General features: G+C 38.9%; 1 protein-coding gene across 9 annotated transcripts in view; it reads right to left on the reverse strand.

Moving 5' to 3' along the window:
* The window catches only part of MAGI1 (membrane associated guanylate kinase, WW and PDZ domain containing 1), a 585689-nt gene that overhangs the window by 101052 nt on the left and 465895 nt on the right, over positions 1–18742 (reverse strand). For all 9 annotated transcript variants that reach the window (XM_063113324.1, XM_063113321.1, XM_063113319.1 and 6 more), the window contains exons 3-4: positions 16604–16723; positions 3371–3577 (exon numbers count right to left, since the gene is read on the reverse strand). In XM_063113324.1, the coding sequence (XP_062969394.1) occupies positions 3371–3577; positions 16604–16723 (327 nt within the window). The remainder of the gene's footprint in view (positions 1–3370; positions 3578–16603; positions 16724–18742) is intronic.

Here is an 18742-nt window from a genome sequence, read left to right on the forward strand (position 1 = left end):
GATACTTTATATATTCTTTATATGAAGAAAACAGAGAAAGAAAGAGGAGAAGAACATGCCCAAATATTGTATTGCCCACAATCTTGGAAATGTTAAAGAAGAAACCAATTCATGACTCTTAAACTAAGAAGTCTGTTAAACTAGGAAGGCCATCAAAACACAGACTGATCTGCACTCTCATTCCACAGGAATCATTCGGTTTCATGACTCGGCAGACTTTTGGGGGCAATAAAAAAGTATGTGGTGAAAACACAGATATAGTGGCATTGTTACCCATTTTTGTATAAAATGTCTAAAACATTTTTGGTAAACACTGGCAGAGATCAAAGACTGACATTAAACTGGAAAGTATACAAAAGTTTAAAATATGGAGATAGCTGTACCAATGAGTCACATTTGGGCCTCTTTTGGAAAAGTAAAGAGAATGTTCCTGTGAAAACCAAGACAGTTACCTACAGAACATTCTCAAATGGGTGGAATGATTTTGACTCAGGTCTTAAAAGAAGGCTCTAAGTACATGAGTCTCCTTGCTTTCTTATTAATAGGGGTGACATCATCAAAGTATCCACAAATGGCATTGCTGACATTCTAGTTGGATTTTTATAAAGGCCGATGATATTAAATGTCAATCTCCATGGGGCTTTAAAACATAATAATCAGGGATGTAGCGATTTTCTATCTCCCACAGTATTTTTCCTGTAGACATTTTTGATTTAGTAAAGAAAGCATACTGAAAAATAATAAAAAGCTCTTTCATCCCTGGTGAGCTGCTCCCAAGGACACACATGAAAATGAAGGTAATACAAAAGTTGGATGAAGGACTGCCAAGCCTACTAAACCACCACCTCCACCAAAAATCCACCCCCACGGAGGACGCTACCTGTAGGGTTTCCCTGCCCTGCACCTACTACCTCTTCTTCTAGTACCACCACTCTGCTCTCCTTTTAGAAATCACCCCCTCCATTCCATGTCCACGTAGTCTAATGGGGACTGACTCAAACTTGTTCTTGGCTACAAGTCACACTCTTTGCTATCAGGAGTAATCTATCATTTTTTGCCTTTGGGACTGGTTCAGGAATAGGTTTGTGATCCAAGACAAACCAATGACTGTCAGCTAAGACCTCATTATGCTACTGTTACTCAATTCTTGAAGTGGCCCTATTGCTACTTAAAGTGGCTCAGAGTGCAAAATGCTTTGACACAGTTTCATACATATATCATGGACTGGATAGTGTCAATTACTGGAAAGGATTAGTATGAGTTAGCATGTTGTGGACGTCAGCTCTCATGGCTGTAGTTTTGTAAGTGTGGGGGCATTTATTCAACATACTCCTTACATACTGAGGATGTCCCCCCACATGTATATCTCAAAGCCTCTTCTTTCCCAGTGCACCCTATTGGCTTTCTTGGTGTCAAGACAGAAACTTGAAGAACACAACTGGGTGTCACTTGACTTTCTGTTTTATGCAGAAATAATAATCAGATTGATTGTGGCAAGGATGATGTGGGTCCACAAGTTGTTCTTTGATGCCAGGATTTCAAGTGGGGATTTTAAGGGGTCAGATTTTCAGAGGCATGGCTTCTATAGAGACAGAGATGTATAGCAGTTAGGAACAGAAAATGCATTAAGACCCACAGTCAACTACTACTTTGTTCTTGCTTTCTACCTCTACCAAGAAATCTACTTACTAAATGGAGGACAAATAAAGAAACACACACTTCTTGAGGACCACCAGTCTGGCTGGAACTGTTTCAATGCACATTAAGTCGAAGGTCTTCTGTTTCTGAGACCACATCTACATTTTGGGTTATATCATAATTTGCTATTCTTATTTACTGAAATATCAGGACATTAAAGAATTAGATATTTTTAAAAGAAATGTTAACACTTTCATAATCTGTTTTCATTTCATTGAGGACTTCTGTAAGTGGATGAAATATTCCTAAGTGGATGAAATCAGCTGATTTCAATAAAAGCATATGTAAAAGATGACAAAATTTCTTCTGGATATTCCAACTATAGGTCAGCCACTGGCCTAACCCATTCTAATTGAGAATATAGAAATGTTCATGGAATCACATTCTTAGAGCTAGAAGGGAAACCTTAGAAACGATCTAATCCCAGCCAGTCATTTTATAGATGAATGAGGTAATGTTCATAAAAAGACTGCTACTAAGAGCCAAGCCATGATAATAAGCAAATGTCCTTTTTCACCCATACTGCTTGTAAAAGGGTAGGGCTAAACTATTGTTATGGTAATAAAGTCATAAAAAAAAATCTTTATTGCCATCTTGGCAAATTTTAGGCTCTGAGCTTACTTAATAAATGACAAAATCTCAGAGAGGCCCACACAGGCTGTAGACAGCATTCAACAATAACAAACTTCTCCCTAAATACTATCAGATTTTATAGTAGAGGGGGAAAATAGAGTCTGTTAATCTCTCACTTCACTGGGGTCAAGTCTAATCAAGTAATGATCAAAGTATGGTGATGTGAGAAAAGGCCACTAGGAGAGAGGAAGATCTCATATGCTGAAAATGAATAACCTGTTGACAACTTTTATTCTAAAATATTAAAGAAAACATTTAAGTACAGGAAAAATAGAAGAAACGAGAAGTTTTTAGTTACAACATTAGGGACTGGCATAACTCACGTTTTATGCAACTGTTCCATTTTTGAGTTATCACGTAGGGTCAAACCCTCATATAGTGAAAAGTATTCAGAATGGTTCTGGGTCACTGCACTAACCCAAGGAACATTCATTACAGCCTCTGTGAATAGTGCTAGTGCCCCCTGAAGTTGTGCAATACCCAATCTGTACAGCCTCACCCAGAGACGCTGTCTTTGAAAATCTCTTCATAAAATACAACATACCTACACTTGGGGGGTATCTGAATGCAGATATAAATATATAATGTAAGCATTAATACATGCTATTTAATATAAAATGCATATGCAAGATAGAAACATAGAATATTTGTTTTTCCATCTTTCCTCCTCTTAGGGCATACACTAAAATCTGCATAAGTTAATTGAATATATGATATTCTTCCACTATATCTCTACTTACAAAAGTATGAGATAAGAAAATGCTGATTATTCTTGACTCCCTTCTATACACACACACATTTACCTCCAGCCCCTTTAAGATACTTGGGTGAAGTTAAAATGTTCCTGTGAAGAAGCACGAAAAGCAGATCAAGGAAAGAACCATCTTTTCCCAAAGTAATGTGTGGCCAGAGTTTGAATTTTGGTGACCTTACTGAATTCCTCTTGAGAACAGCATCCTTTCTCCTAACTCTTTGCAAAAGTCTCCCCACCACCCCCTTTCCCCACATTGACTGAGGCGGGACATGGTTTGGTCTTTACCTGTAAAGCTACTGTTCATTTCAGGAACATCATCCTCTTCCTCGTTCTCCGCATGGACTATGCCAGCATTTTGCATATCATTGTAGGACTTGGTTCGCTTGGGGGTCGACTGCTTGGAGCCAGACTGAAGGCTTTGCAAGGCATCCGTCGTGATCACTTTCCCACTGACTGGCTGGCTAGGAGGTTTGGGTGTCCCATAATAGTTTCCTAGGTGATGAAGAGACACATTTGCATGTTTTAAAAAGAATACTTTGGTTTTTTTCAAGACTTCACATCCAAATCTCTTTGCACATTAACAAAATTAAACTGGAAAAACAGAACAAACTGTATCTCATTTCTGAAATGGATTAGCAAAGATGTTTTTCCTAACCAGCTAGAGACAGTGATTTCAGAAAAGAAGAGGAAAGTCGCATTGTTTTGGTGCAAAGAGCATACTAAGGCTAAAAACAAAGGAGGCTGTGCTACATAGTAAACCTTCCTCCTCATTACATTTGAATTTCAATTGGTCATCTTTTTACATTTATGCACCAGCATAATGCTGAATCTTATTTAGAGTGAGCTTCACAGAAAATAAAAAATTCATTACTGTGGGCGTCCTTATAGGCCTAAACAGTTGATGTCACCTTCCCTTAATCAGGGGACTCTTCAAGAGGGAACCAGGGCAATATTTTAAAAGGAGGACAGTGAACACCACGTGGCACCTCTTTAAGTGAATGACAGGCTTGACTCTTGGGGTCAGGAAGGGTGGAAACAAACCCTTGCCAAGTTGTAACAGAAAACCCTGCGTCAATGGTGGCACCCCATGTGGGCCACTCTTCTAGTAATGGCCCATCTTTACTTCAGCTACTTTTTCCCAAAGTTTGGTTTAGGTCCCACTATAGTATACTATGGCTATGTGATTTTGAGTGGTACATAAAAATGGTTTTGTTGCATTTTAATAGATAGATATATTTTTAAAATTTGCATTAGAAAAATCTTACTAGTAAGTTATGATAAGCAATATAAAGTTTAGCTTTAAAAAGAAGAAAAAAAACAATGCTTTAAAAAACTGACTCATTTTTAACTTAAAGTTTAAAAAGGCAGCTTTAGGGCTGGCTAGCTAGCTCAGTTAGTTAGAGCTCAGTGCTGATAATCCCAAGGTCAAGGGTTCAGATGCCTGTACCAGCCAGCCTCAAAAAAACCCCCCAGAAACCAAATATATATATGTATAAATAAATAAAAAGGCAACTTTATATAATCAGAAATTAATTGAGTAAATAATAGCAATGGTAGTGATTAGAGTTTCCTTCTGAAAACAGTTAAAAAGTAAGTTACACAGCTAGACAGGAAAAAATAAGTTCTAGTGGTCTACAGTAGTGCTAGGCATCTATAATTAACAATAATTCATCATATGTTCACAAATGGCTAGAAGAGGAGCTCAAATGCGCTCATCACAAAGAAATGATACATTTTTGTGGTGATGAATATGCTAATTAACCTGATTTGAACCATTACACATTGTATGCATGTACTGAAATATAACTCTGTACTCCGTAAATATGTACAATTGATATGTCAATTAAAAAATAATTTTTCTTTTAATTTTTAAAAAAGGTATTTTAAAGAAAGTAAATAATAGATGTGTTCTGATTATAAACATAATCATGAAGATGGTTCATCAATGATCCAAGTTTGAAAAACACAGTTTATAATCAATACCAGTAATACCCAGTAACTACGTGACAGAAGATGTTAGAATGCCATTGATCCATTCATCATTTCATGTCGTTTAGAGTAGGGCCAGGAAGATAGGAAATGATGTCAAGTCCTACAATAAATACTAACAATGTTTGTAATTCTATGCTTAGTAAAGCAGCATTTGTAAATAATAAAAAATCCTGTACACACTGTTTCTTACCAAGGATCCAACCCCCTCGTCTAACTTCAGTACAGTTACATAACATACACATTACCTAATCACCAAAACAAGGCAAAAGGAGACAGTAATACGTTGGGTCTTCACGAGACATAGAGACAAAAAGAATTTGCTTCCATTAAACTTTATCCTTATATAAATTTAGGGAACTCTGAACATACAAATTTTAAAAACACTGTAGATTAAAGGGCACCACGTTTAAATCTGAAGGATCCCAGGTAGAAATCTGATAAGCACATTCTGGTGGCTTGTACTTAATTCAATGATTACAGTTTTTTCACACAAAATGATCCTTCCATGTCTTCAAACAACTTCTTGCAGGTTTCCAACATAAAGGCACAGCAACTGAATAGAACCAGCTTGAAGAAAGGCATCCCATATGTGTTTTTAAGGGCCAACACTTGAGCAAGGAAGGATCAGCACATGTATGAACCAATATATGCACTTCTCCATTTCTGCAAAGATCACATCAAAGGATGTCCTTCACCTACATGGAAGGTACACCCATGCCAGAGTGTTAACTTTTTCATTAACAGAAGACGTTTTAGGGAAGTTTAGGAAAGTAAAATGATTGACAACTTAAAAAATAATCTCCACAGTGGGCAAAAAAATAGAGAATCTAACTTTAATTCTTTCCAACCATTATTATGACAAAACAGCACATATATTTTAGAGTTGGATGTTAAACTAAGGCTAATGTCTACAAACAAGAAACTTCCACTGAAAGATGCAACTAAAGAAAGGGATGCTTTACTCATTATTTTATAAGTATAATTTTATAACCAAATCACTCATTTTCAATGCCATTACACTGAAGCCACACTCAAAAAAATTATCATTCAGAAATCAATTAAAACTTTGACATCTGCATGTAAGACAGAAATAAATGCCTGAAAAATAAAAGTTCCACCTAAATTTGACAAACGTGTGAATTTTCCAGTAGGTACTCACTCTCAGTATTCAAGTTTAAAGTGTTTCTTAAGTTAATAGATGATTAGCAGATTTGTCAATGCAACTACATACAGCCCCAAACAATTTACTTGTTCCGAGTTTTTTCCTGTCTCTGGAAATTAGTTTAAGATTTATTAGAGGGCTGGCCCTGTGGCTCACTCAGGAGAGTGCGGCGCTCGTAGCGCCGAGGCCGCGGGTTCAGATCCTATATAGGGATGGCTGGTGTGCTCACTGGCTGAGCGTGGTGTGGACCACACCGTGCCGAGGCCGCGGGTTCAGATCCTATATAGGGATGGCTGGTGTGCTCACTGGCTGAGCGTGGTGCGGACCACACCATGCCGAGGGTTGTGATCCCCTTACCAGTTAAAAAAAAGATTGATTAGACACAGATTACTTGGTTGAACCATACGAAATTGCTGTTGTAGAAGATATAAACTGTCAAACATCAGCAATTTCTTCTGGTTTGATCAAATGCATAGGGATTAGCAGTACCTGGGATCCTCAGCCCACCATATTAGTAAGGAGCTTGGAGGGGACAGCCCAGAGTTCAAATCTCACCACTAGCTGCTGTGGCCCAGGGCAAGCCATTTAACCATTTTTTCAAAAGTCTTCGTCCTCATCCGTAAAAGGGATTCTAAGAGAAACTAATTTATACCTAGAGTACCCATTATGAGGATAAAATGAGATGGGCCACTTAGCCCACACTAAAGTCTGCCACTAGAATGAGACTGGATAAAATGCTACTTAATGTTGACACTGAGCATTTCTAACCTTTAAAAATGAGCACACACCACATTGTTTTGAGGATTCATGAGATAACGTATTTGAAGTACCTGGCACATGGTAACTGAGCACTTCTATTCTTTTACTGCTATAAAGGAATAAGCAAGTTGACCTGCCACTAACCAAATAACCAAGTTATACACACTCAATCTCTCTGGTGATTTCTCTATGACATTGGAATGGTAGTACCAGTTGTAGTGACCTCGCAGGATTATTGTGATGATTAAATAATGTAGTTTTTTTTAAGGTGCTCTGTACACTATAAAGTGTTATAAATATGAGACCACATTATTGTTCAAACCTCTCCAGCATTACTTATTTCCCATCTTGTAACCTATAGCCTTTACAGAAAAGCTTCTATCTAGTGGTTTCCAAACTACAGAGGGTTCGAACTTTCCTACATAAATACATTTTGGGTTTTTTTCCCCACACATTGTTTTAAAATAATTTGGCTTAGTGACCAACATTTAAAAATGGAATGTTTCCAATTAAAATCTGTATTCTCCATGCTGCTTGACAAACTGTAAGGTCTGGTTCCATGGACTCCATCTATTACAGGCAACACTGATAAGCTAGTATGTGTCTAAAGCCAACTCATCTGAACATACTCAGTGATGAAGGATTTTTGCTCCTTCTCTTTGTTCTGCCCCAGCCCTCACCAGATGAAAACCTTGGACAAAACCTAGAACAGGGCTATAAGGTTTTTGCAATGCAAAGGAATGGGCAGATACAGGGACATGGACAGTATTGAGTGGGGATGTACGAAAACCAAAAACCTCAAAAAATCCTCAATAATTCACAAATGGGTCTTGGAGTGAATTGATTGTTGGTGAATGTACATTTAGCCTTGGGCTTTTGGCCAATGGGCTTATTTTGCTGTGACTTATCTTTACTGTGCAGCAATAGGCAGGCTGGGTCATGCACTCTCCAGTTTGCCCCAGTTACCACTGGTTTCCATTGCCTCTACCCAGTCTATTCACCGTCTTACCTATTTTGTCTGGCCCCTCAGAAATCTCAGTTCATGACTCCTACTTTCCAGAAAACTCTCCACCTTATCAATAGTTTCCACTCCGGTCATAATCAGGCAAAATCTAGCCATGGCGGAAACATGAACCTTACAGAGAGTATGCACCATGCACGAGAGACGCTGTGTGAAAAATATATGGATCACTTGACATTATTAAATAAAACTCATTTGAGAAATTATAAATGATTAAAAAATTAATTGGAGTTATCACTTGGCAGGCTACACAGCTTCTATGAGCCACGGGCCTGACTATCCACAGTCTCCTCATTACCCAACACACACTTCCTGAGCTGGCTGGGCTCCCTCCCAAGTGGGAATGTGTTCCTCTCTGTTACTATTTTCAGAACTGGTTCTACAACAAAACTCAACAGGGATGGTGGCTAGGGAGGGAAGAGGAGGGCAGAGGAAGCCACTGCTGGCCTTAATTAACAAGCACAATCTTTGGCCACAAGCAAGCCAAAGAAAATATTTTCTGACATACATTTAAAAATTAATGGGGACTGCAAATCAATTTTTAGAGCTTTATAAAATATTTAAGGAGGACAGTAACCCTGGACTTTAAACCAGAATGAATCAAATCTGTATGGCCTCTCAAATCATACAAATTTAGTATTCAGTTGTTCACTCCCTTACAGAAAAATTTTTTATGCCAGGCACTATGCTAGGCACTATAAATAAAACGTGAAAATGGGATTAAAACATGACCTTCACGATTGTTCTATATAGTATACATCGGTTTTCTCAGACTTCAATGTACAGTGAAATTACATTAAATGCAGATTCTGATTCAGCAGGTCTGGGTGGGCCTGAGATTCTAAATTTATAACCAGTAATCAGGAGCTGCTGCTGCTGCTGGCCCACAGATCACTCTTTGCATAGTGAAGGTATATGGGACTGAGAAAACCATTCCTCTTTTTCAAATGAGGAACATGGAGGCTGGGGGCAGGAGGTATGAAAACCTTACTCTCCTTATGTGGACAGTACAGCTATATGCATGCAGTACGTGAATATACAGACATCTAGCATATCTGTTTTTGCCTTGGCTTCTCGAGGCATGCACAGCCGCCTTCCCTCGTTCTCTCTGCTCTGACCCCACTGGTCTTTTCCGGGCCTTCCCAGCTCTTGCTCTTCCCTCTGCTCCTTGCCCCATTAACCCTTGCTCATCCTCACAAACCGACTAGATCAGAGCTGTTCTTACTAGTTCCTGTATGTTCTCAGCAAACCACGTACCTCTCCTGCCTGACGCTCTTTGCTGTAATATCAGACTGCTGAATTAATCAATATCTGCCTTTACCCATAGATGATAGGCTCCATGAGGACAGGGGCCACACCTGGTTTTGTGCACCACTGTATCTCCAGGCCTAACATGGGGCCAGGCACACACCATCACTCGGTAAAACTTTGACTGAGATGAATGAATAAATGACCAAAGGAGGTAGCATACATGAATTCCAGCCTGGGATCCTCCTGAATATCTATATCGTGGATCTGGTTTTTGGTAACATGACTCACAGCAGTTTCTTTCTAGTCCATCAATTACATCTGAATTGCCGCAGATCTGCATCACTTCACTGTGCCACTTTGCTTGCTCAACACATGATGGTATCATTCATAAAACTCCCATCACTTTCTCTTTACTCTTCCTTTTGCCACCTGCCCCACCTTACAAAAACATGTTTTGCATGCACAGAAGGACAATAAGCAAATGTCCTATAATTAGATGTTTGTCCTTTCCAGTGCCATTAGGTTTCAAGACCAAAGAGAATGTAAGTTAATAGTTTTGTAACCTTGAGCAAGGTAAGGAAGGGATCTCTTTTCAGCCTTAGTTCCCACAGTATGTAACTACAGATAAAAACAGTACCTACCTAATAGGGTTTTTGTCAAGATTAAATTAGATAATGTATATAAAGTACTAGGCACTGTGCTTGGTACAATGTTAGCATATAATAAACTCCAGTAGTCAACAATCACACCTGATGCTGTGGACAGATAATAGCTCTAACATGTAGAAGAGTGTATTATCAAAATTTATATTCAAAGAACATTTTAAAAGTCCCCTTTATTGTGCACCTATTATTTGTCACTACCTATACATTCACTTACTCTGATCTTTACAACAATCTTACAACAGGAAAACAATCAATATTCCCATTCTCAGATGAGGAAACTGAGATTCACACAATTCATAAATGATGACTGGCATTTAAACACAGATTTCTGTCTCCAACATCTATGCTCTTAACTCCAGGAATGTGGGGATCTCTGAGCAGAGAATTAAGCAAAACTCCCCTGGCCCCAGCCTCCCTATCTTCATATGCATAGGAAAAGCCAATTATAGCACAGATTTCATTTGATAACTTTCACTATCAACAGAGAACATTCCATGGCAGAGTTTGCCAACAGAGCTTATCACAACAGACTGCTGCCAGGGCCTGCCAAAGAACAGGACTCCAGACGGTCTCGTTTTCCTCAATGACAAACAAGAACTCTCTTCACCCCTGCTTTATCTCTGTGTCCCCAAAAAGTATACTGTTGGCAGCTGCTTTCTTGCAGAACTTCTAGGAAGCAAAACAATAACATCATTGAATTCCGACATCCCCTTCCTAATTAACATGCAGAAATATGCAACCCATAACTCCAATTTGAAATGTCACCCTGGCACTGCACTTTCATACTGAAGGAAAACCCTTGCAGTGCTCAAAGTGTATAATCAGCCTCTTCTACCCAGAGGCATTTGTAAAACAAGCATGTTTGGAACCACCCCCACTGAATAGTTCATCCCTTGTAAACTCTCTCCCAGAGAAGTCCCAAAGGCTAGCTGAAGCAGCAACCTGTCTTGCAGAGCAAAAATGTTAACAGAAAAGAAAAAAAAAAAAAAAAAAAAAAAGGAAAGCAAGGCAAAAGGGAGATGGTTCCACTGATTTATTTCAAGCACCATATCAAATAAATTAGCTCAGTGCCATGATTAGGAAGTTGGGCCAAGGAAGAAAGACAGGTTTATTCTCATACTCTTTGCTTTGATGCCAATTCTGTTTCAGACAGAATGAGGAATTAGTTCAAACTGCAAAGCAGAGATCAAACTATACTAATAACTTCTATGCCTTAGGCGAGATGATAGGTTCCTTGTATAGCTGGGAAGGGTCTCTATTGTTGGGAGTATATGCAACTGTCAGCACTACAGCTGGTGGGGGGTGGAAAGTTTCATGATGAACCCCCTCAACTCCCCCCAAAACCTGGCCCCTTTACAGTGTTTCTTATTTTAGTAAATGACACCACAATCTATCCAGTTCTAGAAGACAGAAAGCAGGAGTTATCCTAGGAGGATTATCATCACCTGTTTTTTCTACCTCCTTGTCACAATAATGAATACATTACCAAATCCAGTTTTTTAAACACATAAGTATCTCTAGATTCTGTCGAATCTTCACCAGACTGCATCACCAATGCAGTCCAAAGCTAACTCCAACTAGGGTTACCAGATAAAATGCAAGAGACAGAGTACTTTGTGATTTTATTTGTTAAATCTAGAAAGTCCAGGTCACCCATCAGATCTCACTTCAATTACTATTTCTACAAGCGAAGCTTTTCCCAATGCCACAGACATTGAATCTCTGCATCTTATGGTCTCCTTTAAAGATCCTGATACACTTATAATTGCCTATTTATTTGTTTGGTTATTTGAATAATGTGTCTTGCCCACTAGACAGTAAGACCCATGAAGACAGTGACCAGATCTGCTTTTGTTCAGCATTTTATCTTTAATGAATAAGTGAACGAATGCACAAACTAGTAATCAAGGTTACAAAAGACGGGCCAGTTTCCAGGCAGCAGGGAAGTAACAGCATCCCACCCCTGCCTGGGACATGATCTGAGTGACAGGCATTTGGCCAGGCTTTGTCCCCAAGTTCCCTGCAGTGTCTTAGACCAATCTTTCTCTGGATCTCAGTTCTGTCATCTGATGAAAGTAACTCTACTGTATTTCTAACTCTAAAATCCTATAACCCTGCCAATCTAAATCACAAACAAATATTGGGCCTGAAAGGAAATTCTGAGGGTTATCAGGCCTTAGGGTTTATTGGTTCACTCTACTTGTCTGCCGTATCGCATGCAACAGCACATCCACAAAAAGAACACCCACATCTCCTCTTGTGGATGTTCACTCCTCTGTAGTAACATCCTCTTGGGAGGATTCAAAATGAGGCTTTTTTTAAAAAGGAGCTTAACTCTTAAGACAGGCTTAGCTTTGTGAAGTTGGCTGGTGAGCAGGAGAGGGTGTCATGGAACAGGTCAGATGCTTTTTTTCTAAAACTGCACTGTAAAATTTGGCAGCTACCAGCCGTGTGTGACTGTTTAGTTTATATTAAATTAAATTTCATTTAAAACTCAGTTTCTCAGTCACAAGAGCCGTGTATGGCTAGTGGCTACCATACTGGACAGCACAGAATACTGAACGTTCTTGACAATAAAGAAAATTCTTACTGGACAGCTCTGGTCCTCAAGGAAGCAAGGTGTGGTTGTTTCCCTGCCTTTCTAGAAGCCATCCTTCTAACCTTCTCTTGGCTCCTCACACTCACTGTCTTTGGATCCAAGCTCATGGGCCACACTGACTTCTAAACCCAAACACTGTCTCCAAGCCTCTCACACGACCTAATGTGATCCTTCCACAAGCTTCATCTCCTCCAGGGTGTCTCCCCTGACACTGACACAGGATTGGATGGAGCACCCTAGCTTTAGGCTTCTGGAGCACCCTGTAGTTCCCTTCTTGGGACACTTTTCCTAAAATTGTTTACATTTAATTTGCTTTGCAAGACTCAGAGTGTAGACTCTGGAGTGAGAGAGCCAGCTCTCTCTCTAGCTCACCATGTGAACTTAGAGAAAAGATTAACTGGCATCTCTGGGCCTCATACTTCTCTTCTGTAAAATGGATGTAAACAGTACTCAACTCACTGGCTTGTTAGGAAGATTAAATGCATGTAATGCACTTTTAAGAGCACCCAGCACATGGTTGACACTGTATAAATGTTAGCAAAAATGAAGTAAAAAACATATGCACCTTCAAAGGCAGGGCTGCTTTGGTCTTCTCCTCTGAATATCATATTCTTTGCCTTGCAACAATGTCTGACCCAAAATAAGTCCTCGATAATTACTTTTGAAATGAACTGCATATGCATAAAAGGGCTTGCTTTAAAACTGCACTGCCGGAAACTTACCCTACAGTTACACTCATAACAGTGTACTAAGATATTTGTACATGGATGCTCATTGCAGCATTATTTATAACAACACTACCAAAAAAGGGGGAAGACGGGGTAAGCGACATCCTAAATGTCCATCCATAGGGGACTGGTTAAATAAATTACATATATTCATACACTGGGATACCATGCAGCATTTATAAAGAACAAGGTGGAAGTGTATGAGGTAATGTGGAAAGATCTCCAAGGTATGCTAAGTGCAAAGAGCAAAAATAGAGTAAAATAAACAAGCACATATATGTATATGCTGTTTATACATATGTTTGCTGAACACTTGGTCTAGATCCTTTAACAAACAGTTACCTATGAGAAGGAGGGGAAGCAACTTGGATTTAGATATTCTTAAGTTCTTTACTATAGGAATTATTCCATCATGTACGTTTATTGCTTTTACTTAAAAATGTTAAAGTGGCTTGCTTTAAAGAGAGCTTTGTGTTCTTGTGTTAGACTTTTCCTCTCTGGAACCAGTAGAGGCCAAGAGAAAGAAATGCAAGGATTTAAAAAAAAAAAGATGGTGAGTGCCTGGGAAGTAAATAAAGACATTTTACTGGCAAATAGGCTGGTTTCCTGGCAAGTAGAAAGGGGAGGGAATCCACTAGGGCTAGCAATTTTGGACCAGTCGTGTGTGTAAATATGAGAGTTGATACTGATGGAGAGCTTGCATGTGTCAGACACTCTATTAAGCTCTTTCCAATTACTGTCTCATTTAGTGCTACCTATGAGGAAGCACTATTATCGTCATTCTACCGACAAGAAATGGAGACACAGAGCATTAAGTAACTTGCCAGAGGGGACACAGCTCAGTAGCAGACAGGTTGAGAATCACACTCGGGCAGCGTGACTAGAGAGCCTGCCTGCCTGTTAATGTCCACAAATACATGGCAACCACTGTCAAGGGAATAGTCCGGGGAGCCAAAGACAGAGGACGTTCTCTAAAGATTTCTCCAGCCCTATTCCTATGATGGTATCCGGCATTTAATAAAAATTCCATTTTGCTCTCAGTTTATAGGAGTCAACACAATATACTCTGGTTGGTTCCAAAAGATTATGAGCCATCTCATATGATAGGGAAATTAGGCTGAAGTACACCATACAGGCAAATGGGTAAAAAGTGGAAAGGACTCATCCTGGGCAAAAGAACATTTCAAGTCCAAAATAACCAAATGACATTCATACACCAGGAAGTGAGTTTAAAGTACTAATGGGTTATTTTCCACAGCTTTTTAGTTACAGACAGAATATTCTTCATGAGACTGTCAGGAAAGAGTGTAGGATCTGAAAGTCAAACTGGCTGGGTTTGGTTCCTGCTCTAGCTTTCTCGGACTGGCTGTACAACTTTGAAAAAGTTATTTAATCCCACTAGGCCTTAGCATTTCCTTCTAAAAATTCAGAATAAAAACTACCTCCTGTTGCAATGATGAAATTAAATAAGAAAAATATCTTACTACACTTATATATCATATCACCTAAACATCTGAATAAAGTGAGCTTATTTTCCTTTTTCCAAGTTTAATTGTCATCTAAATCACAAGCTTTTTTTTTTTTTGACCCAAAACTCTTTTGCTTTGCACAACCATTTGTACCCCTAACCTCTCCAAAAAATGTGAATGGATGTTTTGTGTATTACAGAACTCAGGCTCCCCAAATGGACATAATACCTGACTTTAGATATGGACAATTCACTCTCTGCTAACCAAAGAGGATTCATACGTGCTCTGTCAGTGGCCACTGAATTTTCAGCTAGATTCACATGTACAAGACATGTTGAAAAAGTTCCTGTACATCCCCTTCACCTCCCTCCCAGCACTCCTATACCTTAATCATTCTCAGAGCCCTAACCCAGCCCACTAGCCACCCTGTCACACCTCAATACTTCCAGGAAACTAAGTCACTCAAGAGGAAACTATCAGCACTCAAGAGGAAAAAAGTTCCTGAGCTCACAATCCAGAATTTGATTAACATCTAAACACTGTCCAGTGTATACTCACAGTTTGGAATGAGCAGTGGGTACAAAGATAATGCTCCTTACCTTCTCCCTCCAAAACATATCAAACCAGAACCGCATATCTAAGATTCGTGATCATTACTTGACTGTTAGCCATTGCCTGTCATAAGGGTTATTATCACTTCAAAGCTACTATCCCTGATAAAATAAGTCTACTTTGTATTTACCATTTGTTTTTAAGTCTAATCTTTAAAATGCTCCTGTGACTGTTCAATAAATCCAAATTTTAAGAGTTCATAAAGAGATCACATAACAACTGAATCAGGTTAACAATCTGACCTAGTTAACAGTATCATTACACCACTTCTGTCTCAAATAATAACACTCCAAAGAGCAATCAAACTTTAATATTATTTTCAGAAAAATATAACTTTTTTCTCTCACATTTGGCTATGACCCAGCAATCCCATTTGTGGGATCCCATCCTATAGATATACTTTCACCTGTGTGAAATGTATATGTCCATGTTATTTAATACAGCAGTGTTTTGAAATATCAAAAAATCAAGAGGGAACTAGTTAAATAAATAACAGTATATCCATACAAAGGAATTATACAGCATTTAAAAAAGAAGAAACCAGGAAGTCCTCTGTTACTGAATGACAAAGATCTGTGAAGACATACTGCTAAACAAAAAGAACACGGTACCAAACAGCATGTATTGTATACCACCTTTTGTATAAAAAACAGAGAAGAAATAAGAACAACCACAAGTGTATATACACACTCACATGCACATGTTTGTATTTACATAAAGAAATTTAGAAAAGTAATCAGAAACTAGTAACACTGTAATGCTGAGTTGGAAATTGGGCAGGTGTAAGACAGGTATGCAAAGGAGATTACATACAGAATATTTGTCAAATATTTTTTTTAATGAAAAAAGTAAAGGTATTTTCTACTAAAAATATATATATTAAAAACCAACAGTGGTAAAAAGGGCATTCCATTCCCCCAAGATTAGAACAACGCTACCTATAAAGGTCGCATTTTGTGATTAACCATAATTCTTCCTTCTCTTCTCGCTAATACCATAGCATGTCCGTATTAGAAAAACAACACACAAACACTTAATAAAGGAGAAAACTTTTGGAGAAAAACAAAAACTATCTTTAAAAAGCTCCACAAAGCCTTACTCCATAAACTTATTATTACTAATCATATTAAAGTGAACTACAATTCCTAATATTTGTCTAGATCTCCTTAGTCCACAAACCATTTTTGCCTAGATGAGTTTGGATCCTCTGAAGCGCCCAGGAGACAGGCATCCTTGTTGCAGCCACACTGATAAGCTCACCTTCATAGGTGCCAACTTCCAGGAGAGTCCCACTCTGCTCAAGGTCCAAGAACTCCTTCACGGTCAGAAAGTTATAGTCCACGCCAGGCACTTCTCCTTCTCTTGGAGACCGGGTTGTGCCTGCAGCAGAAAAGACAAAGGCGCAAGAAACCATCAGTCAACTAAAACAGGAAGTTCCACATCCACGGGTAATTAAAATAACCTGCTCAGTAAGCTGAGTAAGCTGGTGTACCTATGACTCTGCTGGTTTATCTGTCCAGACAGGGACCTGGTAAAGGCAACTTCTTTCTAACAGAACGACATCCTCATTTCTATCCTCCAGTGCCTGGGACCCCCAAATAGGAGAAAGAGAAAACTGAGCACAGCTAGGTCATCTAGAGAGAGTTTTACCATTTTTTTTAAATGCACTGAATGAAAAAGGTAAGCTGGATTTTATACAGACAACATTCACAATCAGCAACTTTCAGGACTCCAGTAAATACTAAAAAGTTATCCACCTTAAGCTCAGAGCCTAAGGGGTTTATATTTTTATCTCAGGCCTCGAAATTCTTGTGCTCAATACATCCGGCAAGTTCCAATGTAATAAGCCCTTTGAAGAAAATGACACCCACTGCATAAACACATCACTAGAAAAATGCAATTGCCCAAGATCTGTGGTTGGACATCTCCCAGGGATTAAAATGCTGCTGTTCTCCATGTAATTAATATGTTTGGTAAAAAGAGGCCACCCATGAGTTCTGACTAGAAAGAAAAAATATTGCATTTGGTAGAAAATTTTCTCTCTGAATCAATCTGGTCATCTTCTCACTGGCTAATACGCGTAACAATTCTTCTGATAATATAGAGCCTCCAGGATATTGGGCTATGGGTCTATTGTTTTAGCCCAGCCTCAACCAAAAGTGTGGAAGCAGTGAGCAGAATGTGGTTATCACATAAAACAAGAAAAGAAAATAAACTAAGAAGTAATAATGTAACGTGTACTAGAAGCCTGTGTTAAATATGGGAGACCAAAAAATGTGATTTCTGCTCCCACATTCAACTTAAGGAATATGATCAACATAGCTCCATTTGCAAGACATTATCACCTGTGGTGGTGCTTTAAGGTCAATGAATTCTTACATAATAAGCAGGGATTTCCCCCAATTTCCAGATCTCTTCATTGAACTTTAAAGCAATTACATAACCAACCGTATGTGCCTAGTGGCTCCAATGTTCCTAGCATTGTGCAGTCTGTAATCATTTGCCTCTGTGAATGATCATGTCCACACACCTGCACTGGATATACATAATTCTCATAAGTCAAAAAACTCAACACTCGTAGCATACTTTACTCAGGTGAAATACATTTTTAAATGTGCCTCATTTTTCTGATATCTGAAATCTGAGTGTTTTAAATTGCTGCCAATAGTCCATAGAGTGGTTGTATTAGAGGCTGAGCATCCCAAATCTGAAAATCTGAAATCTGAAATGGTCCAAAATGTGAAATTTTTTGAGCACCAACATTACACTCAAAGGAAGTGCTCACTGAACCATTTCAGATTTCGAATTTTTAGATTTGGGATACTCAACTTGTAAGTATACTTATATAATGCAAATATTCCAAAAAAAATTTTAAAATGCAACACACTTCTGGTTCCAAGCATTCAGATAAAGGATACTCAACCCGGGCCGGCCCCGTGGCTCACTCGGAAGAGTGCGGGTTCGCATCCCATACAGGGATGGCCGGTGCGCTCACTGGCTGAGCGTGGTGCAGACCACACCATGCCGAGGGTTGCAATCCCCTCAAAAACAAAAAACAAACAAACAAAAAAAAACGGATACTCAACCTGTACAAATACTTGCTTCTCATGCTCAGCATGTTGGGGCTTTCTGGTTAAAGGCAGTTGTTTGTGTTTTGTCCAGAAGTCTACTCTTGTACTGTTTCCTAGTTTGTTCCTGTTTCTGCCTCCTCTGGCAGATGATGACTAATCCCTCCAGGTAGTTTACAACCTTTAAATTTACATCTCAAGTGTCAGGCACACAGGAGGTGTTCAAGAAACGTAAAGACAGTATCATACACTGTTGAAGGGCAACGGTCTAGAATGGGAATGATGGGTTCATGGTCTGGCTCCCCAACTTGTGGTCTTAAACATATTCCTT

Source organism: Cynocephalus volans, chromosome 11 (assembly GCF_027409185.1).
Source record: "Cynocephalus volans isolate mCynVol1 chromosome 11, mCynVol1.pri, whole genome shotgun sequence".
In the NCBI taxonomy this organism is placed as follows: domain Eukaryota; kingdom Metazoa; phylum Chordata; class Mammalia; order Dermoptera; family Cynocephalidae; genus Cynocephalus; species Cynocephalus volans.